At 43.1% G+C, this 24,925-nt stretch overlaps 1 protein-coding gene across 5 annotated transcripts; it reads right to left on the bottom strand.

The window, feature by feature from the left end:
* Nucleotides 1-2,797: 2,797 nt before the first annotated feature.
* LOC111973963 (src substrate protein p85) lies at nt 2,798-24,688 on the bottom strand. Of its 5 annotated transcripts, XM_024001436.2 has the most exons (16): nt 24,565-24,688; nt 22,541-22,624; nt 22,220-22,293; nt 21,804-21,933; nt 20,993-21,103; nt 20,682-20,736; nt 19,854-19,964; nt 17,236-17,346; nt 15,721-15,831; nt 9,016-9,126; nt 5,729-5,784; nt 5,570-5,639; nt 5,179-5,450; nt 4,630-4,780; nt 3,862-3,930; nt 2,798-3,656 (listed from the first exon to the last, which is right to left on the bottom strand). In XM_024001436.2, exons 2-16 carry the CDS (start codon nt 22,622-22,624, stop codon nt 3,520-3,522), a joined length of 1,653 nt encoding a protein of 550 aa, XP_023857204.1. In that variant the 5' UTR covers nt 24,565-24,688; the 3' UTR covers nt 2,798-3,519. The 5 variants fall into 5 exon arrangements, with proteins under 5 accessions (XP_023857204.1, XP_070303280.1, XP_070303281.1 ...); XM_070447179.1 differs by lacking the exon at nt 9,016-9,126; XM_070447180.1 differs by lacking the exon at nt 17,236-17,346.
* Between the last annotated feature and the right edge of the window lie 237 nt (nt 24,689-24,925).

The following is a 24,925-nucleotide window of genomic DNA, read 5'->3' as shown; positions in this document are numbered from 1 at the left end:
ACTAAATACGCAGGTTTAAAAATATATATACTAGTGTATTGATTTTAAGAAATGCATTGTTGTTTATGGTTAGGTACACATTGGTGCAAAGACAGTGCTTTTTTCGCGAATGCGCTTGTTAAATCATCACCCGTTTGGCGAAGTAGACTGTGATTCGATGATAAATTAACAGGCACCGCATTGATTATATGCAACGCAGGACAAGCTAGATAAACTAGTAATATCATCAACCATGTGAAGTTAACTAGTGATTATGTGAAGATTGATTGTTTTTATAAGATAAGTTTAATGCTTGCTAGCAACTTACCTTGGCTCCTTGCTGCACTTGCTTAACAGGTGGTCAGAGAGAAACCTTTTCAAACTTTGACAGTGTTACTAGAGACATTTCGGTTGCAATGACTAACTTCATAATTGATTTCGAACAGTTTTTGGAGCAGTGGCTTCTTCCTTGCTGAGTGGCCTTTCAGGTTATGTCGATATGGGACTCGTTTTACTGTGGATACAGATACTTTTGTACCGGTTTCCTCCAGCATCTTCACAAGGTCCTTTGCTGTTGTTCTGGGATTGATTTGCACTTTTCGCACCAAAGTACGTTAATCTCTAGGAGACACAACACGTCTCCTTCCTGAGCGGTATGACGGCTGCATGGTCCCATGGTGTTTATACTTGCGTACTATTGTTTGTACAAATGAACGTGGTACCTTCAGGCATTTGGAAACTGCTCCCAAGGATGAACCAGACTTTTTTTGAGGTCTTGGCTGATTTCTTTTGATTTTCCCATGATGTCAAGCAAAGAGGCAGAGTTTGAAGGTAGGCCTTGAAATACATCCACATGTACACCTCTAATTGACTCATGATGCCAATTAGCCTATAAGAAGCTTCTAAAGCCATGACATAATTTTCTGTAATTTTCCAAGCTGTTTAAAGGCAGTCAACTTAGTATATGTAAACTTCTGACCCACTGGAATTGTGATACAGTGAATTATAAATTAAATAATCTGTCTGTAAACAATTGTTGGAAAAATGACTTGTGTCATGCACAAAGTAGATGTCCTAACCGACTTGCCAAAACTATAGTTTGTTAACAAGAAATTTGTGGAGTGGTTGAAAAACTAGTTTTAATGACTCCAACCTAAGTGTCTGTAAACTTCTGACTTCAACTGTATGTACACCAATCTTCCAACATTACCATGGGTTAAAGAACTGAATGTGGTAATTTTCTGAAAGAATCAAACCACTTTTTTCATGCATAAAAGGCTCTCCAAACCTTTTTATGATTCATAAATACTTTCCTAACCCTAAATAAATATACAAGATCAGAGTATTTTGAAATCTACCAATTGGCGCTGGAAGAGACAAATATGCATATATTCAGATGGCTTTCATTCATTGATCTCTAATATTCTAAACCCATTCTCTCGATATATTCCATTCAGTCTGTCGCCAAAATGTATTTTTTTTTTTTTAAATAAATAAAAGGTACACTGTATTTAAAGGAATGGCTTAAGATAAATGTACTGAAAACCCTATTGAATGAAAACTCCACAAGTGGGAGGGTTTCAGTGGTTGAATTACATTTATTCAGCGCGCGCAAGGGAACCATGCCTGCAAAGCCCATTACGCACCTTCATAAGGTTGAGGATGTGTCATACAGAAGCTGTTCATTTCAGGATGTAGATAGCAGATGTAAAGACAAAGCGAAGTAACCAAAATACTATCCATACATTGTTTATTTAAACTATTTACTTACAAAAAACAAAAGAACAAGCAGGTAATGTGGTGACTTGAGCAAGCAGAAGAACAGAAAAAAAGAAACAAATATAAAAGGTCACTTTATTATTATAAAACCCCAAAGAATTTATTTGATGAGATCCCATCCCCACTCACCTACTGAAGCTACACTACTGCATTAGATCGCCGTGACGTTGGGGTGAGATTGTCATCGGTTAAAATAATCACTCTGCGTTTTAGAAACAATCACAGTCAAAATCCCCCTTATAGCCCAATATTGTTACAGAATATTATTTTCGTACTTATAGCCAGCCGCCTATAGATAAATATCACTCTGCAGTCACTCAGTCAACAGTACATGTTGGTCTTGATACGGATGTCAATGTGGCCCCAGACATAATAATATACCAAGTCTCACATACAGTACATGAACACGCTACAGACATGACATAGAACACGTGACAGACTCCTGTCACAGGCAGCGTGACGACACGCACGTGACAAAATATACAGGTCTTGTCTACATCGAACACGCAGCGAGGGCAGGGGTTTGAAAAACAGATTATTTTTTTCTACTCAATATATTTCTCAGAGCATCATAAAAATTCTGTACATCATTTACTTTCAGCATCCTATCTGACATGATCTACCGCAGGGCTATGGGCGGGTGATTAAAAAGAAAGACGACTACATGATTTATTTTCTTCTACTGCTTTCTGGTGTGTTCTTTCATGACAATGAGAAAAGGAGGAGACTAGAAGCAGCAACAGAGGTTCACGACATCTACGGTGATCGTATTTGCCCCTTGATTAAGCAAATGCAGGCGTTACACCAAAAATGTGGGTAAGCCTAAGCAAACTTACTGTTGTCAATAACACATCCTCAAAAACATCCCTAGTCGGTTTCTTAGTGTTATCTGATCTCCGCTGACTAAAGCAAACAAGAGTGTTCCAAAAGAGAAAGAAATCACCGCAGCTCAGAGTTCTCTCCGAACCAGCTACACACCAATCAACTCACTACTGGTCTGTACTATTACCAAACTGAACCAAAGTGCTAGCACACCAATCAACGTCAAACCACTTCTCGAAGTGGCATTTTTTTTATCAAAACATAATACAATTCCAGTGTTTTGTCTTCATACTAGTTTCAAACTTGGTCTAAAAGTTACTTTAAGCCTTCTTAAAAAGAGGACCACAACGTCACTATGTGCACATAAAGCATGGGGTTAATTTCTACGTCACCTCTGTGATCTCCGTCTTTGGTGATGTTAATATCTATACTGCGAGTGATACTGTAGCAGCCAGGTCTCAATCGATACCGTGGAAGATTGAATACATGTCAAAGAGGGAACATTTCAATTTTAAGTAAATCAACTAAATGGTGCAAGTGGGGCAAAGCAGCAAGAGTGCCTGGCATCTTATAGAAAACCAAGAATATAACGAGCCATTATAATGGGAGTAGTGTTTTTCTGATGACTTGCTTTACCATGAAAGGCCTTTCTGTCATAGCAGGGCTCACCCGCTCACTCTATCTCTCTCGATTGCGTAGCAGGGTGAGTGTTTGTCCGTGAATCTTCTTTTATTCTGAGTCCTTTATCAGGCTGAAGCCTCCTCCCAAGGAGAGGAGCGAGAGAAAGGAAGAAAGACAGGGACAGCTGAAAGACCTGAGAATGTCGAGCACACTTGAAAGAAGCACCGTGATCAACAGAATGACAGAGCGCGAGAAAAAGAGAGGAATCAGAAGAGATGGAGGGATGGGGAGAGAGCCTGTTTGGTGTAATGGGCGGCCTCATTGCCGAACCTCAACGTAATTGGCTGGGAAGAGGCCGTAGGCACCCCGGCACACACCCCTCCACCAGCCCTCGTCAATCATCTCAATGTTAGTGATGATGTCATCAGGATCGAAAGAGATCTCGTCATCACCAGCTGGAAGGCAAACATTCCATATCAGTCAACATTACATTCCATTGCCCTCATATTATAAAGAATGTCAAAAGGGTTTGTGTATATCATGAATGTGTCCACTTCATTGTATTATTGGGGTAATTATGAAATATTGATTAAAAAAAACTAGGGCTTTGATAGATGTGATGATCAAAGTATAGACAATAGAGGGCTTGCCTCCACTCACCTGCTTGGTAGTCATACAGGGCCACTGCGGTTAACCCCAAGTCCTCACCGTACTCATATGTCTGGGAGTCTGCAGGGAAAAGACAAAACACAAGGGGAGATTGTCAATTGAGAAAAATTCGGTCCTCTCCTTGACTCCTCCTCTCCCTCGTGACCCGGAAACCGATAAGTGGTCGCCATATGTAGGAGTGTCAATTCATTAATAGTTGAACAGAGGAGTATGCGCCTCTCCTTGATAGCCTTTTCCAGCCGAGGATACTTAAGTGAATCCTATCGGGAAAAGTGTTGTAATCCACCACACCCTCTTTGAATCAGCTGTTGTTTTCACGTAGGATGAACGCATGCACACCATAAAAAAATACTCTAGTAATCGTTTTGTCAATAAAATGTCTGGCACTAGCGCTCCTGTTTTTACTACCTTACACATATTTTGGGACTCCTCCTCTGTAAATGTAATTTGCCTGAGTCATTTCATGCATTTGTTTCCACGTTTCCTCTCTTCCCCTCAGGTCAAAGGTAATCGAGGAGAGGACGCAAGGAACTGAGCGAATCCGATCAAGATTCTCCCAATGGCTCAATCGCTTAAAATGATGTCCTTTTCTCATCATCTCCCCTTAATTTGCACTGATTGGAAAGACTTGACAGGTGAAAACAGTAAGGTAGAAGCTCATCATTAGGCTTTTTTACGAGAAAGAGCCAAGTTAGAAATGGAGTTCACAGTGACTCAGCATATGGCATGTCCTACTCCTCCCCTCTCGTTCACTCTCACCTCCTGTCTCGTCAGGAACCTGGTAGAGTGCCTCCTCCTGAGCGGGAGGCTCCTCGTACGTCTGCTCGGCAGAGGGCCGGGAGGTGGGCTCCGCCTCGTACAGCTCTTCCCCATTCTCCTCTGCTGCAGGATCCTCGTACACACCAACGTCCTGACACAGCCAGCAGAGGGAGACACACAGTCAGATAACAGCTCCTAACCCCTGAGCCAATTCAAATTCCTCCTTAACTATGACTTTTTGGTACTTTACCTTATTTTTCTTCCTCTATGAAAATATCACAGAAAGCATGGTAAGGAAGGAAGGAAAGTCAAAGTCACAAAGTAAAAGCGAGAAGAGGACTGCAGCATTGGAATAAATCAGACCATCCTTGTTCACGCCAATGTCACTTAACTGCAAGAAAGACTGAGTCATCAATTTTTGAAGGATGTACTCATCCATATTGTACTCAGCAAACTAACTACTAGCAAAAAAGTGATGCGCATGTTGGCATGTTAGGCAAACAGGCATTTGTGGGAGTGCAGTGATTGGTGGAACCGGTTGTCATTCACCTGGTAAACTGGGTCGGCGGCTGCAGGTGCACACGAAGGTGAGGCTTGCTGGGCAGAAGGGGTAGGGCTAATGGTAGGGATGGTCTCAGAAGCCAGGGAGGCAGGCTTAGCCTTGGCTGTCTCCTCTATCTTGCGCCGCGCCTCCTCTTGCTCCTGCTTCTCCTTGGCCTGGCGGCGGGTTCTCTCCTCCTCCGCCCGCTTCTTGTCCTCCTCCTCATTCTGCTTGGCGATGTTCTCGAAGCGGGCCTTGATGCTGCCCGTGCTGCTGCCGGCTAGGGAGGGATGACACAGGGAGGGCAGATCATAATCAAACAAGTGGTTCAAGTTCATATTCTGCAATGATCTTGACAAACATATCACACACACACACGCTGCTTTGGTGGTTACTTACCAGTTTCCACAGGCTTGGTCCTCTGGTAGGCAGGTTTTGGTTTCTCCACATCCTCAAAGTTACCTGCACTCTGCCATTCAAACGAGAGGGAGGAGAGTAACTACACACAATAGATGAGAAATCCCCAGTCTTCAGATATTAGGTATAGAGACAACGTACCTTATCCATTCTGTCCTTCTGGATGCCAAACTTCCCTCCAAACCCATGGGAGTAGTCTGTAAACAGCAGAGAATAAATAGTTAGTATGCCTTTAATTCACAGATTCAAGTGATAGTTCACCTGTAAAGTGTTTTTTTTTTTTAGGGAACCATCGCTTAAATTTAAGAAAGGGATGAAGTAAAAAAGGAATGAAGCGCATGGCATGCAGACCTGTGAACAGAGGATCAAATAAAATAAAAAAAAGCTTAGAATGGAGGAAGGGTAGGGCTGGGCGATACATTGTGTATTTGTTGGTATCGCGAAACAGTGCGCTGATAGTATTTTGCCAAAATACTACACTATCAGTTCACACTACCTCTCTCCTCTGCCAAAATCTGTAGCCATTGTTGCCTACTTGGGTTTATGTTAATATTTCTGAATAGGGGTTATGTTACCATACAATAGGAATGTCAAAAAGGAATGTATTTATATGCATTTATAATACTAATTATATCCTAGGATCCTACACGTTTATGTTCTATTTTATAGATATACAAAAGTATGTGGACACCCCTTCAAATTAGTTGATTCAGCTATTTCAGCCACACTCATTGCTGACAACTGTATAAAATCAAGCACACAGTCGTGCAATCTCCATAGACAAATATTGTCCACAGAATGGCCTGTGGCACAGTCATAGGATGCCACCTTCCCAACAAGTCAGTTCGTCAAATTTCAGAGTTCCAAACTGCCTCTGGAAGCAACGTCAGCATAAGAACTGTTCATCTGGAGCTTCATGAAATGGGTTTTCATGGCCGAGCAGCCCACACAAGCCTAAAATCACCATGCGCAATGCCAACCTTCGGCTGGCGTGGTGTAAAGCTCGCCGTCATTGGATTTTGGATCAGTGGAAACACGTTCTCTGGAGTGATGAATCACGCTTCACCATCTGACAGTCTGACAGATGAATCTGGGTTTGGCGGATGGCAGGAAAACACTACATGCCCCAATGCATAGTTCCAACTGTAACGTTTGGTGGGGGAGGAACAATGGTCTGGGGCTGTTTTTCATGGTTCGGGCTAGGCCCCTTAGTTCCAGTGAAGGGAAATCTTACGGTACAGCATACAAATAGACAATTCCGTGCTTCAACTTTGCGGCAACAATTTGGGGAAGGTCCGTGGCAATGCCGCTGTGCACAAAATGAGGTCCATTTAGAAATGGTTTGACGAGATCGGTGTGGAAGAACTTGACTGGCCTGCATAGAGCCCGGACCTCAACCCCATTGAACACTTTTGGAATGAATTGGAATGCCGACTGCAAACTAGGCCTAATCACCCAACATTAGTGCCCGACCTAACTAATGCTCTCGTGGCAAAACGGAAGCAAATCCCAGCAGCAATGTTCCAACATATTGTGGAAAGCCTTCCCAGAAGTGTAGAGGCTGTTATAGCAGCAAATGGGGGGACCAACTCCATATTAATGCCCATGATTTTGGAAAATTGATATTCGACAAGGTGTCCTCATACTTTAGGTAAAGTAGTGTGTGTTTAACTATGTACGTGTATATGTATGTCTGTCAGTCTATGTACAGTACCAGTGAAAAAAGTTGACAATCATTTAAGGGTTTTTCTTTATTTTTACAATTTTCTACATTGTAGAATAATAGTGAAGACGTCAAAACTATGAAATAAAACAAACAGCTTTTCACACTTCGCATTCTCTCAACCAACTTCATGAGGAATGCTTTCCAACAGACTTCAAATCTAAATCAAATGTTATTGGTCACATACTCGCAATAACATCTGCTAACCACGTGTGTAGCGAAATGCTAGTGAAGGAGTTCCAACATACGCTGAGCACTTGTTGGCTGATTTTCCTTCCTTCACAGTCCAACTCATCCCAAACCATCTCAATTGGGTTGAGGTCGGGCGATTGTGGTTGGGTTGAGGCCAGGTTATCTGATGCAGCACTCCATCGCTCTCTTTCTTGGTCAAATGGCCCTTGCACAGCTTGGATGTGTGTTGGGTCATTGTCCTGCTGAAAAACAAATAATAGTCCCACTAAGCACAAACCAGATGGGATGGCATATCGCTGCAGAATGCCTTGAATTCTAAATAAATCACAGACACTGTCACCAGCAAAGCACCCCCACACCTCCTCCATGCTTCACGGTGGGAACCACATATGGAGATCATCCGTTCACCTACGCTGCGTCTCACAAAGACACGACGGTTGGAACCAAAAATCTCAAATTTGGACTCATCAGAACAAAGGAAAGATTTCCCCCGGTATAATGCCCTTTGCTCGTGTTTCTTGGCACAAGCAAGTCTCTTCTTATTATTGGTGTCCTTTAGTAGTGGTTTCTTTGCAGCAATACGACCATGAAGGCCTGATTCACACAGTCTCCTCTGAACAGTTGATGTTGAGATGTGTCTGTTACTTGAACTCTGTGACGCATTTATTTGGGCTGCCATTTTGGAGATCGGTAACTCTAATGAACTTATCCTCTGCAGCAGTGGTAACTCTGGGTCTTCCTTTCCTGTGGCGGTCCTCATGAGAGTCAGTTTCAAAGCGCTTGATGGTTTTTGCGACTGCACTTGAAGAAACTTTCAAAGTTCTTGAAATGTTGTGCATTGACTGACCTTCATGTCTCAAAGTAATGATGGACTGTCGTTTCTCTTTGCTTATTTGAGCTATTCTTGCCATAATATGGACTTGGTCTTTTACCAAATAGGGCCATCTTCTGTATATCACCCCTACCTTGTCACAACACAACTGTTTGGCTCAAAAGCATTAAGGGGGGAAAAATCCACAAATGAACTTTTAACAAGGAACACCTGTTAATTGAAATGCATTCCAGGTGACTACCTCATGACGCTGGTTGAGAGAATGCCAAGAGTGCGCAAAGCTGTCAAGGCAAAGGGTGGCTACTTTGAATAATCTCAAATATAAAATAGATTTTGATTTGTTTAACAGTTTTTTGGTTACTACATGATTCCATGTGTGTCATTTCATAGTTTTGATGTCTTCGCTATTATTCTACAATGTAGAAAAAAAGTAAAAATTAAGAAAAACCCTGGAACGAGTAGGTCCAAACTGGTACTGTATATTATTGCAATTGGTGATTAATTTCTATTTTGTCAATATCGTCCGGCCCTGGGGGTAGGTTTGTACAGTAGGGGTGATGTGTTGAAGGGGGACTAGGATGGGTAAAGGGCAAAGGCGCTTTAGACATTCCAAAACAGTGCTAGGGCAAAAGGGAGGAGAATAAACTTTGGAAAGAAAACGAGGGATGGTGTGTTCTGTGCCTTGCTGAGACTCGTGCTTGGCCAGCCTCTCCTTGTGCTCATAACCCAGGGCACATTGGTCTTGCTTCTCCACCTCTACCCCATACTGCCCTCCAAACCCACGCTTATAGTCTGAAACAATAGACAAACATATATATATATATACACACACACATATATATACACACACATACACAATATATACACACACAGATACATATATATACACACACACATATACATACATACATACATACATACATACATACATACACACAGCAGATCCAAGATGGCGTAGCAGTGCAGATGTTTGTCGTTCTCCTGTTTAAATGTTGTATTTTTCGTCTTTTTTGTATGTATATATCAATCTCTTTTTCTATTTTTTAAATAAAAATATACCTTCCGGCAACCCGCCTCACCCAATGTGATACGGATCTGCTATTTTTAGACCTTATAGCCAGAACCTCCATCAGAAGCTAGCCATCAGGAGCTAGCCAGCTAATTAGCAAGTAGCTATTTAGTCATTGTTAGCCACTACTAGCGGCCTTTACCTTTAGCACAGACATCAGCCGCTTTTAGCCTGGATAATACTTGCCAGCCTGCCAGTCTGCTCAGCGCGTTATCAACCCTGAGCATATCGGACTGTTTTTCTTCACGACAACACCGGATTCCTGCCGTAAGCCCTGGACCATTACTCCAGATCATCGCAGCTAGCTAGCTGCCACCGAGTGGCCCAGCCCCGAAGCTAGCCTTGAGAGAGGCCAATCTCCCGGCCTGCTCAGTGGACCCTATTATCACTCGGCTACACAGCTGATGCCTCCCGGACTCTTCACTAACACGACTAGAATCCACTACACCACCGGATTCTTGCCGTAAGCTCAGGACATTTGAATTGGATCATCGCTGCTAGCTAGCTGCTACCGAGTGGCTATAGTGGCTAACGCCCTTGTCCCATCTCCCGGCTAGCAAACGAAATTACTCCAGCTACAATACCTCTTTCGCCAACTGGCCTGAACCTTTTCTCAACACTGAGCCCCGCCGTTCCATCACGACTGTTCTGCCGACGTAATTCCATCCACTGTGCCCTCAACCGGGCCTTTGCCGGACGTCGGAGCAGACGCTTCTACTAGTCCCGGCCTGCTAATTTATTTTTTAAACGCTGTATCTCCCGCTTGCTAGCGTAGTAACGACTACCTAGCGGCTTCCCTGTTTAATCTATTGCTGTTCACTGGACCCTATGATCACTTGGCTACATAGCTGATGCCTGCTGGACTGTTCATTAATCACGGTACTCCATTTTGTTTATCTGTCYGCCGCAGCCTCGAACTCAGGCCCTGTGTGTAGTTAACTGACCCTCTGCCCATTCATCGCCATTTTACCTGTTGTTGCCGTCTTAGCTGATTAGCTGTTGTTGTCTTACCCGTTGTCTTAGCTAGCTCTCCCAATCAACACCTGTGATTGCTTTATGCCTCGCTTTATGACTCTGTCAATATACTGTTGTTTAGGGTAGTTATCATTGTTTTAGTTCACTGCGGAGCCCCTAGTCCCACTCCACATGCCTCAGAGACCTCTTTTATCCCACCTCCCACACATGCGGTGACCTCACCCAGCATAACTAGTGCGTCCAGAGATGCAACCTCTCTTATCGTCACTCAATGCCTAGGTTTACCTCCACTGTACCCGCACCCTACCATACCAGTCTTGACGTTATGCCCCAAATCTATCCTACCACGCACAGAAATCTGCTCCTTTTATTCTCTGTCCCGAACGCACTAGACGACCAGTTTTGATAGCCTTTAGCCGTACCCTCATCCTACTCTGTTCCTCAGGTGGTGGAGGTCAACTCAGGCCATGCGCTCTCATTTGTTGACTTCTGTAACCGTAAAAGCCTTGGTTTCATGCATGTTAACATCAGAAGCCTCCTCCCTAAGTTTGTTTTACTCATTGCTCTAGCACACTCCACCAACCCTGATGTCCTTGCCGTGTCTGAATCCTGGCTAAGGAATTTCCATCCCCAAATACAACATTTTCCATCATGATAGAACTGCCAAAGAAGGAGTTTCAATCTACTGAAGAGATAGCCTGCAAAGTTCTGTCATACTTTCCAGGTCTATGCCCAAACAGTTCGAGCTTTCAATTTAAAAAAATCATTTCTCCAGAAATAAGTATCTCACTGTTGCTGCCTGTTAGATAGACCCCCATCTTGCCCCTTTCAAAAAATGTCGAACTAATAAACAGATATATCCCTTGGTTCACTCCAGACCTGACTGCCCTCGACCAGCACAAAAACATCCTGTGGCGGACTGCACTAGCATCAAATAGTCCCCGCGATATGCAACTTTTCAGGGAAGTCAGGAACCAATACACACAGTCAGTTAGGAAAGCAAAGGCTAGCGTTTTCAAACAGAAATTTGCATCCTGTAGTTCTAACTCCAAAAAGTTTTGGGACACTAAAGTCCATGGAGAATAAGAGCACCTCCTCCCAGCTGCCCACTGCACTGAGGCTAGGAAACACTGTCACCACTGATAAATCCACGATAATCGAGAATTTCAATAAGCACTTCTCTAACGGCTGGCCATGCTTTCCTCCCGGCAACCCCAACCCCGGCCAACAGCTCCGCACCCCCCGCAGCTACTTGCCCAAGCCTCCCCAGCTTCTCCTTCACCCAAATCCAAATAGATGATGTTCTGAAAGAGCTACAAAACCTGGACCCGTACAAATCAGCTGGGCTAGACAATCTGGACCCTCTCCTTCTAAAATTATCCACCGCCATTGTTGCAACCCCAATTACCAGTCTGTTCAACCTCTCTTTCGTATCGTCCGAGATCCCTAAAGATTGGAAAGCTGCCGCGGTCATCCCCCTCTTCAAAGGGGATGACACTCCAGACACAAACTGTTACAGACCTATATCCATCCTGCTCTGCCTTTCTAAAGTCTTCGAAAGCCAAGTTAACAAACAGATCACTGACCATTTCGAATCCCACCGCACCTTCTCCGCTGTGCAATCCTGTTTCCGAGCTGGTCACGGGTGCACCTCAGCCACGCTCAAGGCACTAAACGATATCATAACCGCCATCGATAAAAGACAGTACTGTGCAGCCGTCTTCATCGACCTGGCCAAGGTTTTCGACTCTGTCAATCACCGTATTCTTATCGGCAGACTCAACAGCCTTGGCTTCTCAAATGACTGCCTCGCCTGGTTCACCAACTACTTCTCAGATAGAGTTCAGTGTGTCAAATCGGAGGGCCTGTTGTTCGGACCTCTGGCAGTCTCTATGGGGGTACCACAGGGTTAAATTCTCGGGCCGACTCTTTCCTCTGTATATATCAATGATGTCGCTCTTGCTGCGGGTGACTCCCTGATCCACCTCTACGCAGACGACACCATTCTGTATACATATGGCCCTTCTTTGGACACTTAACAAACCTCCAAATGAGCTTCAATGCCATACAACAATCCTTCCGTGGCCTCCAACTGCTCTTAAAACGCAGGTAAAACTAAATGCATGCTTTTCAACCGATCGCTGCCCACACCCGCCCGCCCGATCAGCATCACTACTCTGGACGGTTCTGACTTAGGTATTTGTAGTTATCCACATATTCTAAGTGTCTGGTTAGACTGTAAACTCTCCTTCCAGACTCATATTAAACATCTCCAATCCAAAATTAAATCTAGTCGGCTTCCTATTTTGCAACAAAGCCTCCTTCACTCATTCTGCCAAACATACCCTCATAAAACTGCCTATCCTACCAATCCTCGACTTCGCCGATGTAATTTACAAAATAGCATCCAACACTCTACTCAGCAAATTGGATGCAGTCTATCACAGTGCCATCCGTTTTGTCACCAAAGCCCCATATACCACCCACCACTGCGACCTATATGCTCTCGTCGGCTGGCCCTCGCTACATATTCGTCGCCAGACCCACTGGCTCAAGGTCATCTATAAGACTTTGCTAGGTAAAGCTCCACCTTATCTCAGCTCACTGGTCACCATAACAACACCCACACGTAGCACGCGCTCCAGCAGGTATATCTCACTGGTCATCCCCAAAGCCAACCTCTTTGGCCGCATTTCCTTCCAGTTCTCTGCTGCCAATGACTGGAACGAATTGCAAAAATCGCTGAAGTTGGAGACTTATATCTCCCTCACTAACTTTAAGCATCAGCTATCTGAGCAGCTTACCGATCACTGCAGCTGTACACAGCCTATCTGTAAATAGCCCATCCAATCTAACTACCTCATCCCCATATTGTTTTTAATTTACTTTTTTTGCACACCAGTATTTCTACTTGCACATCATCATCTCCTCATCTTTCACTCCAGTGTTAATTTGCTAAGTTGTAATTACTTCGCTACTATGGCCTATTTATTGCCTTACCTCCTCACGTCATTTGCATATAGACTTTTTCTATGGTGTTATTAACTGTACGTTTGTTTATTCCATGTGTAACTCTGTGTTGTTGTTTGTGTCGCACTGCTTTGCGTCATCTTGGCCAGGTCACAGTTGTAAATGGCCTACCTAGTTAAATAAAGGTGAAATAAAATAAAAAATACACACACATACACATATAGTTGAAGTCGGAAGATTACATACACTTAGGTTGGAGTCATTAAAACTCGTTTTTCAACCACTCCACAAATTTCTTGTTAACAAACTATAGTTTTGGCAAGTCGGTTAGGACATCTACTTGGTGCACGACACAAGTCATTTTCCCAAAAATTGTTTACAGACAGATTATTTCACTGCATCACAATTCCAGTGGGTCAGAAGTTTACATACACTAAGTTGACTGTGCCTTTAAACAACTTGGAATATTCCAGAAAATTATGTCATGGCTCTAGAAGCTTCTGATAGGCTAATTGACATAATGTGGGTCAATTGGAGGTGTACCTATGGATGTATTTCAAGGCCTACCTTCAAACTCAGTGCCTCTTTGCTTGACATCATGGGAAAATCAAAAGAAAATCAGCCAAGACCTCAGAAAAATATTTGTAGCCCTCCACAAGTCTGGTTCATCCTTGGGAGCAATTTCCAAACGCCTGAAGGTACCACGTTCATCTGTACAAACAATAGTACGCAAGTATAAACACCATGGGAACACGCAGCCGTCATACCGCTCAGGAAGGAGACGCGTTCTGTCTCATAGAGATGAACGTACTTTGGTGTGAAAAGTGCTTATCAATCCCAGAACAGCAGCAAAGGACCTTGTGAAGATGCTGGAGGAAACAGGTACAAAAGTATCTATATCCACAGTAAAACGAGTCCTATATTGACATAACCTGAAAGGCCGCTCATGCAGGGAAGAAGCCACAGCTCCAAAACCACCATAGAAAAGCCAGACTACGGTTTGCAACTGCACATGGGGACAAAGATCATACTTTTTGGAGAAATGTCCTCTGGTCTGATAAAACAAAAATAGAACTATTTGGCCATAATGACCATCGATATGTTTGGAGGAAAAAGGGAGGGGCTTGCAAGCTGAAGAACACCATCCCAACCGTGAAGCACAGGGGTGGCAGCATCATGTTGTGGGGGTGCTTTGCTGCAGGAGGGACTGGGGCACCTCACAAAATAGATGGCTTCATGAGGAAAGGAAAATTATGTGGATATATTGAAGCAACATTTCAAGACATCAGACAGGAAGTTAAAGCTTGGTTGCAAATGGGTCTTCCAAATGGACAATAACCCCAAGCATACTTCCAAAGCTGTGGCAAAATGGCTTAAGGACAACAAAGTCAAGGTATTGGAGTGGCCATCACAAAGCCCGGACCTCAATCCTATAGGAAATGTGTGGGCAGAACTGAAAAAGTGTGTGCAAGCAAGGAGGCCTACAAACCTGACTCAGTTACACCAGCTCTGTCAGGAGGAATGGGCCAAAATTCACCCAACATATTGTGGGAAGCTTGTGGAAGGCTACCAGAAACATTTGACCCACGTTAAACAATTTAAAAGGCAATGCTATCAAATACTAATTGAGCGTATGTAAACTTCTGACCCACTGGGAATGTGATCAAAGAAATAAAAGCTGAAATAAATCATTCTCTCTACTTTTATTCTGACATTTCACATTCTTAAAATAAAGTGGTGATCCTAACTGACCAAAGACAGGTAATTGTTACCAGGATTAAATGTCAGGAATTGTGAAAAACTGAGTTTAAATGTATTTGGGTAAGATGTACGTAAACTTCCGACTTCAACTGTGTGTGTGTGTTATATATATATACACACACACACACACACACACGGGTCCATCCGCACTCAGGCCAAACACACACAAAGACGTATGCGCACACACATAGCGATGCTGCATTACTACATACAGTATATAAAAGCACACACATACAGAATAGAAACATACAGAATTACAGTACATAATACACACAGCAAATGAAAAACTTTGTCAACAACTTAAACCAAAAGAACCAAGGTGCTATGCACATCCAGTAAATCCAGCCTGAGCTCTAGACTGATCAGTCCTCCTTATGTCTAGCTCTATCTGTTCTCACTTCCTCTAATATAAGCCTGTGGCAGATGCCATGCCACCAGACAAAGGAAGTACTTTAACCTCATTGACTCAATAGTAAAACCACAAAATGACCACCATAGTAAAAAGTGAGTGTTAGGTGAGTTAGGATGTGTACACAATTCCTGTGTGCATTTTCCTGCTACTAAGGCTAGGTGGAATGAAATGCATGTAAACACAGGTCAAACACCGGTACCTTTCTGCGACTCGTGGAGCTGCAGTTTCTCCTGGTGGTCCCATCCCACGGCTGACTTGTCCTGTCTGTCCGTCTGCACACCAAACTTGCCACCAAAGCCCTTCACGTAATCTATGAAGGGCACAGAGAATATTAGCATGGATACTAAAGTGCAAAGTAGGTAGGCCCAAATTGGACAATTCCAATGGCTGATTGGCATACAGTAAAATACCGGATAACATATTTGATACAAATCTACACTACAAAATGGCTACTGTGTACGCCCTCTGGGACACATGTCAGAGCCACCATCTCAACCATTGTGTTACCAACACCTGAGCTGTAAACACTGCCTTGGTGCAGTATGGGTAACAATGGAAGGTCACCTTTCCCTCCCTCTGATACCAGCTGATACCCTCAGCCTGGGATTGCGTAATCAGGGAGGAAAAGCTAATGATAAGGCAACATGTTTCCAGGCCTTGAAAACAAGATCCTACAAGCAGAACTATTTAGCTAGTAGGATATTTGGGTATTTGGGGCAGAAACAAGTCTGATCAGAGCTGAAGGGGGTGTAGTACATACTTGTCAGATATCTTCGACCCCACACTGTCTTGCCTCAACCCACTTGTTACACAGGCACAATAGGGGGGGAAACGTGTGTATGTGTGTGTGCTTAAGGCTTCGGGAGGTACACCATACATACCGTGTACCGGGGTATTTGGAAAGAGCCACAGGATGGTTTTTCAATATCATTGAATCTATTTGAGTTTTAATAAATATGAACATTTGTAGCTACTTTAATACCCGCGGTCAACTTGTGCAATATGCTAGGAGACAAAGATCCCTTTGTGACATCGGCTGATGTAAAAAGGGCTTTATAAATACATTTGATTGATCACATTCTTCATTTCATCTGTCACATCATTTGTCATTATGAAGCTTACCGGTAGTCCTGAAGTCACGTGCTGTTTGTTTACAAGCACAGAACAACAAGATCAGAGCCTTGTGAGTCACTCACTGTTGTGCAGCATGCTTCAGGTGATTTAATTACAGATTGGAATTCATAACTAAATGTTTGCCAGCTAGACATTTTTATAACTATTAAGTTAACTGTCTAAAATGTGCTAAATGCTCTGCAGTTGTGCATTGAATGTGATAATTTAGCTATCTGGCTAACTTCCTCCAAAATCAAGCAGTCACTTGGTAACAGCAGAGAATAACCTCCTGGATCAAGAGCCTTGCTGTCTAATATTTGTTTTGTGGGTGCAGCAAACTGTGAGTAGCATTTTTTTGTTACTTGTATAGTTTAGGTCAAAGTTCACAATGTGCTTGTTAGCATTTAGTTAGCATTCTCTATGGGATTTTACATGTACTTGTTAGCATTTCTAACCTTTCGGATTACAGAGTATCAGTGGGGTTTGAAAACAGTGCTCCTTGTGTTCATTGCTGGTATTACTCAATATCCTGATATGGCACAAGGTGTGATAATCTGGATACCGCCCAAGCCTAGTATATGGGCGACAAAGGGGGACACACCTTTCTGAGACTCGTGCTTCTCTGTTTTGCCCTGGTACTCAAAGCCCATGGCGCTCTTGTCCACCTTGTCCGTCTCCACTCCGAACTTCCCGCCAAAACCTTTGGTGTAATCTGGTGATACCCGGGAAAATGTTTGTGAAAATAGCAGATATAGTTAATCATAGGGGGGGGGGGGGGGGAAATAGTTGGGCTTCCCCCAAGGCAGACAATTCAGAGTTCAGTCAAGGTTATCATCTGGATACCCATTCTATATCCTATATACACAGGCAAGTGTTAGTCACTGACATACAGTCTAAAAACCATGTTTAGCTGGAACTGCACAGCAGCTGATCAAGCTAAAGCACAACAAAGCCATGAATTTGGCAGCCTAATATTTAGCAAGAACACTGCAACACTGTAAACCAGTGGGCTTCAACCCTGGTTGTGGAGAACTACAGGATGTGCAGGTATTTGTTCCAGCCCAGCACTAAACAACATATCATCAAAACCTTAAGCCGAATTAGTTGTGTCAGAACTGGGCTGGAAACTAAAGCCTGCACATCCTGTCAGGTTTTTACACAAAATAAAGTGCCTTTTAAGTAGAAATTGTGCACAAATATTGAATTTTAAAAGCCTGTTATATTAAATGAAGCACCCTTTAAAATAGACCACATGGACAATGAAATAATATTTTATATTAATAAAGGCTTCAATTACATTTTTTTTTTTTTACATGAATAAGGCTTGCTAAAAGCGCCAAATTCAGCCTTTTGATATGTCCCACCGTCAACCCTGTCACTTCTAGGAAGATTTAAACCCACTTAAAATAAAATAAAAATGTACCAAAGTTTCACCATCAATGTAAAGTCCTCGTCATTTTGTTGCTTTGACAAAGTCATTTCTGAAGATTATTTATTTCATGTGATTAGTCATTAATGTATAGTACCAGTCAAAAGTTTGGACACACCTAATCATTCCAGGGCTTTTCCTTATTTTCTACATTGTAGAATAATTGTGAAGACATCAAAACTATGAAATAACACATATGGAATCATGTACTAATCAAAAAAATGGTGTTATATATTTAGATTTGTTTTTGGTCCTTTGGAAGATGAGTCCAAATGTAAGATTTTTGGTTCCAACCGCCGTGTCTTTGTAAGATGCAGAGTAGGTGAACGGATGACCTCCGCATGTGTGATTCCCACCGTGAAGCATGGAGGTGTGATGGTGTGGAGATGCTTTGCTGGTGACACTGTCTGTGATTTATTTAGAATTCAAGGCACAATTAACCATGATGGCTACAAAGCATTCTGCAGCGATACACCATCCCATCTGGTTTGAGAAAATGCCAAGAGGGTTTGCGCTTAGTGGGACTATCATTTGTTTTTCAACAGGACAATGACCCAAAACACACATCTAGGCTGTGTAAGGGCTATTTGACCAAGAAGGAGAGTGATGGAGTGCTGCATCAGATGACGTGGCCTCCACAATCACCCGACCTCAACCCAATTGAGATGGTTTGGGATGAGTTGGACCGCAGAGTGAAGGAAAAGCAGCCATCAAGTGCTCAGCATGTGAGAACTCCTTCAAGAATGTTGGAGAAGCATTCCTCATGAAGCTGGTTGAGAGAATGCCAAGAGTGTGCAAAGCTGTCATCAAGGCAAACAGTGGCTACTTTTAATAATCTCAAATTATATTTTGATTTGCTTAATAGTTTCTTGGTTACTACATGATTCCATATGTGTTATTTCATAATTTTGATGTATTATTCTACAATGTAGAAAATAAGAAAAAATAAGAAAAACCCTGGAATGAGTAGGTGTGTCCAAACTTTTGACTGGTACTGTACGCCTGTCCCTCATTTTAAGGTTAACGCCATTACATGAACAGAACTCTCGTTTTAATATGGTGAAACTATTAATTTTTTTAACGAAACACTAAACATCCAATAGTCACATCAACCCTGTTACACAGACAGGCCAGAAATCTTTTAACAATTTAATTTATGTTGGTGAAACCTGCATTCAATTGCCCCTCCCCGTTGCACATAACAAGCGTCAACCCTGTTGCGGTCAACCCTGTTGCGGTCAACCCTGTTGCGGTCAACCCTGTTGCGGTCAACCCTGTTACTTTATTTGACACTTAATATAGATGGGAAAACGTATTTGTTATTAAGTTTAACATGTGTTCTTTATGACAATGTTAAAATGAGGTGACATCAAAAACACACTGAATTGTTGGAACGATCCTGTAGCTCTCCAGACCCAGGGTTGCTGACCACTGCTGTAAAATAATGTAGCAAAGGAGTAAAAAAAAAGAAGCTCCGTCATCAACGTGCCTGGCCTTGACACAAACACACAGAGCGTGGGCGGGTGTTTGCGTGGGTAGGGGGGGGTACAGCAAGGCAATGATACATCCTCTGTAGCAGGTTTTGGCTTTATAAACAGTGTGTGTGTGTGTGGATATGTGTGCAAGACACCAGGACAGACTGTATTTCCCTGCTTTGCCCTCAGTATGTGTGTGCACTAATTTTATGCTACACAAACCTTTCTGGAACTTACATTCGTGCACAAAACGGCAAAAGTTATGTGTGGGTGTGTCCATGCACAAATGGTGTGTGTATTACTCGCTAAACAAACCTTTCTGGGAGTCGTGTTTCTCCGTTTTGCCCTGGTATTCAAAGCCCATTGCCGTCTTGTCCACGCGGTCTGCCTGCACCCCATATTTCCCCCCAAACCCTGTGGAGTAGTCTGCACATCAAAGCAGGGGGAGTGGTCAAAGGTCAAGAAAGAAGCAGGGAGTGGTGGCTGCAGTGATGAATGCTCAAACCAAAATCAACCCCTAGCCCATACCATCTAGGCACTACAGTAGGTCTGGTGTAAAATTCAGAATCAGAGTGTTTAATAGAATAGGTGTGAGCAATATGGGTAGCCTATCAGAGGGCAAGGTGGAGCTGTTGTCATCTTGCTTACACGTATGTAGTCATTTTAGATCAAGTGCCTTAGGCAGTAGGAGCTAGGGGTTCATTTGGAATTGAGCACATAGCGCTATCAACTAAAGTGGGGTGAGGAACAATAGTGGTCACAGCATGGAATCACAGGAGTGCAGCTGGAGTGGGGAGCACTGAGAGCCAAGAGCATACTCACTCACACAGCATCGGATGCCACCCATCCTTATACCATAAAGGTCTGGCTGGGCCAGACCCTTGATTCTATTACATCCAGATGGTTTACAGAGCAGAGAGTTCTGAACTACGTGAAGTGTCTAAACAACTAGGTTGTATTCAGAATGCTCAGGTCAGTTTGGCCTTTTACCCCCTGATGGATACAGTTAGGACTTGTGGGGACTAAGGATCGTGAGCTGATCTTAGATCAGAGCTAATTGTGCAACTTCTACCCAGAGTTACAAAACATTGAACTGTTCCAACTTGTGTTGTTTGTCCGTTTTAACAGAACGTGTAAAATCACCTTTCTGCGACGCGTGTTTCTCAGTCTTCCCGGCATAGTCAAACCCGACGGCGGACTGAAAAGGGAGAGATCTCCATGTTGAAGTTAACAAAGTAACCAGTCAAAGGAGAATGCAGCATTTATCAGCACCATCATCCAGTATCTTTTCATGCTATTCAAGTATTCTCATCTCAATGGGCATTAACTCAAATTCTATTATTGTTAAGTTAGCATTCGGACCTAAAATTGCTGTGTGGTCATGAGTAGGGTTAGGAGTTTTCCTGACCATGTGACCTGACCATGAGAGCCCAATGTGACCGTGATGAGCGTACCTTGTCGACGCGGTCGCCCTGCACTCCAAACTTCCCCCCGAAGCCTTTGGATGTGTCTGTCTGAGAGCAGTGCTTGGACAGCTTACTCTGGTACTCATGGCCCACCGCAGACTTGAGAGAAAGAGAGACAGAGAGATGGACAGAGGGAGAGAGGGGTGAACAAATGCAAACAGTGTGAGGCTGACTGCTGGGTATGCAGTGGTTTGATCAGGTGTTGACAGCTGAGTCACACACAGACAGAGTAGGGTAAACAGTGATGGGTCATAACATTCACAACACACTGACCAGTGTGCAGGCAGAGTGAGAGAGAGGGGGGGGGGGTCAAACGGTTCCCTGCCTGCTCACAGTCACCCCCTGTTCACATGTTACACACACACATACATGCACACACAAACAGTAAAACAGTGCACACAAACAGAGCGAGAGATAGTTAGAGAGGGCTAGAGCATTGTGGATAACAAGACTCAAACAGCAATGATTAGCTCAGCTGCTTTTGCCACAAATCATAGTCAACGCACGGCAACATTTCTGTGTGTGTGTTTGTGTGTAAAGGTTAACATATCAGTAGAAGACAAAATGCAATTGCCAATGTTATGCCAATCAGGTTAAATTAATTCCGTTCCAAAATAATGTTCCCGCGCTCCCACTGGAGACTGTTGTAATAGTGATCAGCTGTTGGTTCTGGGCTTTGAATCATTGGATAAGAAGCTTTTCTACAGATGTGGTCACCAAAATAAAAATAMAATCAAATTGCTGTGGTCTGAGGGGCATTCTCCGTTCTAGTAATTCTATTACTATGGTCACCATTCACCTTGTCCATGCGGTCCTGCTGCACCCCAAACTTGCCCCCATAGCCGTCCGAGGCTTTGGGCATGGCGGCCTGCTCCTTCTGCCTAAGGTCACTGTGCTCCGACGACACGTTCTCACGCAGCTTGTGGATACTGAAGAGGGGGTAGGAGGGAAAAGATGGGGGGGTAGGAGAGAAATAATGGGGTAAGAATGACTGTGGGCTCCACTGTGGTTCACTGACATCCTAAAACAAAAATAAGCTTTTTTTTAAGTTAACTTAATAATGAAATGACCAAAGATGTATAATCATCGACAGGTAGACAATGTGAAGATCATGATTACAATGAAGTTGAAATGATCATGTTTGAAATGGTACTGATGCTGATTATGAAAACTGTTGTTGATGATAAGGATGATAAACGCAGCAGTAGTACTCACTTAATGTGTTCCTGGTGACCGGAGCCTTCCACTGTCTTGGCCCCCCACCGCTGCTCCTTCTCCGAAACGTCATTCTGTTAGCACGGAAACAAGGAGCAAGGGGTCAGTGGGAAGGAGAGGAAAGAGGGAGGGAAATAGTAAAGTATAATGGGGAAAGAGTGGAGGCGGAGGAATATGGAGAGGAAGAGTCAAAGAAAGAGATTTAGTGGGCACAGGAGAGAGGAGATGGTGAGGTGTTAATAAAAATGAAATGGCAGAAACAGGTGAAAAACATCCGTTGCTCTGGACTGAAACCGGACTTCATTACCATGGTTGATTTACCTCAAAGTCTGGGTCTGTCTCCCAGTCGTCACCTCCGTCATCCACTGCCACGGTGACTGACTGACCTGCTGCTGCCTTCCACATCTGGGGAGAATACACTGGTTATACTGGCTCGCACGCTCAAACATACACACACTTAGCAACTTATGTCCGATAATGTGACAGCCGGAAATGATCGCCCCAACTTTCCTGTGAACTGTTAGTTTCTAACATTGTGTTGGTATACCAATATTCTAATCTTCCTATGAATTTGATAGGACCTGAAACACATCTGAATGTCAGAAAACATCAGCAGACAATTGAAAAACCTAATAATAATCAACCAGTAAGATGTTTTTCAAATGCTGGGATGGGGCTTTTTTGAGGTTGCCTTTGGCCAATATCCAGCACCCAAGTCTCAGCGAGAAGGGCCACTTTTAACTAAGACCTAACTCAGCACAAGACTGGCATCTGTGATCATCAAGAACTTCAAGGAGAGCGGTTCAATTGTTGTGAAGAAGGCTTCAGGGCGCCCAAGAAAGTCCAGCAAGCACCAGGACCGTCTCCTAAAGTTGATTCAGCTGCGGGATCAGGGCACCACCAGTACAGGGCAGCAAAGAAGCCACTTCCCTCCAGGAAAAACATCAGGGACAGACTGATATTCTGCAAAAGGTACAGGGATTGGACTGCTGAGGACTGGGGTAAAGTCATTTTCTCTGATGAATCCCCTTTCCGATTGTTTGGGGCATCCGGAAAAAAAGCTTGTCCGGAGAAGACAAGGTGAGCGCTACCATCAGCCCTGTGTCATGACAACAGCAAAGCATCCTGAGACCATTCATGTGGGCTCACTCACAATTTTGCCTAAGAACACAGCCATGAATAAAGAATGGTACCAACACATCCTCTGAGAGCAACTTCTCCCAACCATCCAGGAACAGTTTGGTGACAAACAATGCCTTTTCCAGCATGATGGAGCACCTTGCCATAAGGCAAAAGTGATAATTAAGTGGCTCGGGGAACAAAACATCGATATTTTGTGTCCATGGCCAGGAAACTCCCCAGACCTTAATCTCATTGAGAACTAGTGGTCAATCCTCAAGAGGCAGGTGGACATACAAAACCCCACAAATTCTGACAAACTCCAAGCATTGATTATGCAAGAATGGGCTGCCATCAGTCAGGATGTGGCCCAGAAGTTAATTGACAGCATGCCATGGCGGATTGCAGAGGTCTTGAAAATAAGGATCAACACTGCAAATATTGACTTCATGTAATTGTCAATAAAAGCCTTGGACACTTATTAAATGCTTGTAATTATACTTCAGTATTCCATAGTAACATCTGACAAAAATATCTAAAGACACTGAAGCAGCAAACTGGGTGGAAATTAATATTTATGTCATTCTCAAAACTTTTGGCCATGACTGTAAATTGGGCGTTCAGTTCGAAAAGCTACGTTCATGATACAAATGCAAGACAATTGGTTAGTTAGAAGAAAGAAGAAAGAAAGAAAAGAAAAYAAATCGGGCAACTGTATATTCACAATGTAGTTAACTAGTATTTCCGCGTTCTGTAGCTGGACAGGACCACTGTACAGGGACAATGCAGCAGCCATTCAAATGTGCTGCCTTGTCAAAGGCACATGTGAGAGATTACAAACAAATAACATGGACATAGCTTGTAAAGTAGCTACATTATTAGCATTTGCTTGATTGTCGATCTTTACCAAACCTTGCGACATATTTGAATTTGCAGTGGTTGAACAGTGGAATCAAAAAAGACGGTACAGGGAACGAGATATTTCCATTAGAAAATGACACAAATGAAGAACAAGCGTAACTAGATTCTAGCTACTAAATATAAAATAGTAATAGTACTTCCTGTTCCAGTTAGCTAGCTCTGCCTTGTCTCGAAAATGATTTAGCCACAGGCACTAGGTTCAATCTCGAACAGTTTTTTTTTTAAATTCATCCTGCATTCCATCCTGCAAAGAGCTCGAGCGCGTAGTAGTTAGAGATACTTATATGTTTATCTCAATTACTTACTTTGAAAATTCCCTGCTGTCAAAAATATATTTCAGATGTGAAATGAATGCACCTCTTGACAGTCCTCGGGGTGTGATGGAATATTCCTTTTGGCGAGCTCTCTTCCGGCTCTCCCAATATCCCACTTCCTGCTTAGGGAGTGACGCAGCTCTCATAGAGCTAGACAGAGGACTCATCTTTTGCCGAAAATTTTGTCCCGAAATGCAATACATTTTTACTTGAAATCCAATATTTTATAAAATCTCTAGAATTTGTCAATAACAACAACAAAAAATACTGTATTCTTACAACTCTGTCATAGATTTGTACAACTGAAACCCGTGGCCTTTATTTTATTTTGAGGTACTTTAACTTTAGAAAG

Source organism: Salvelinus sp. IW2-2015, linkage group LG15 (assembly GCF_002910315.2).
Source record: "Salvelinus sp. IW2-2015 linkage group LG15, ASM291031v2, whole genome shotgun sequence".
In the NCBI taxonomy this organism is placed as follows: Eukaryota; Metazoa; Chordata; class Actinopteri; order Salmoniformes; family Salmonidae; genus Salvelinus; species Salvelinus sp. IW2-2015.
This window is presented reverse-complemented; position numbering and strand designations above follow the sequence as displayed.

Bases quoted from the DNA above. Each gene is read 5' to 3' on its own strand.
- LOC111973963 (XM_024001436.2), bottom strand. From the start codon at position 22,624: ATGTGGAAGGCAGCAGCAGGTCAGTCAGTCACCGTGGCAGTGGATGAC. The intron at 9,127-15,720 runs GTACCGGTGTTT...CTATTGTTTCAG, and splicing joins GCTCCACGAGTCGCAGAAAG to ACTATAAGCGTGGGTTTGGA. The intron at 3,657-3,861 runs GTGAGTGGAGGC...TTTGCCTTCCAG, and splicing joins CCTGTATGACTACCAAGCAG to CTGGTGATGACGAGATCTCT.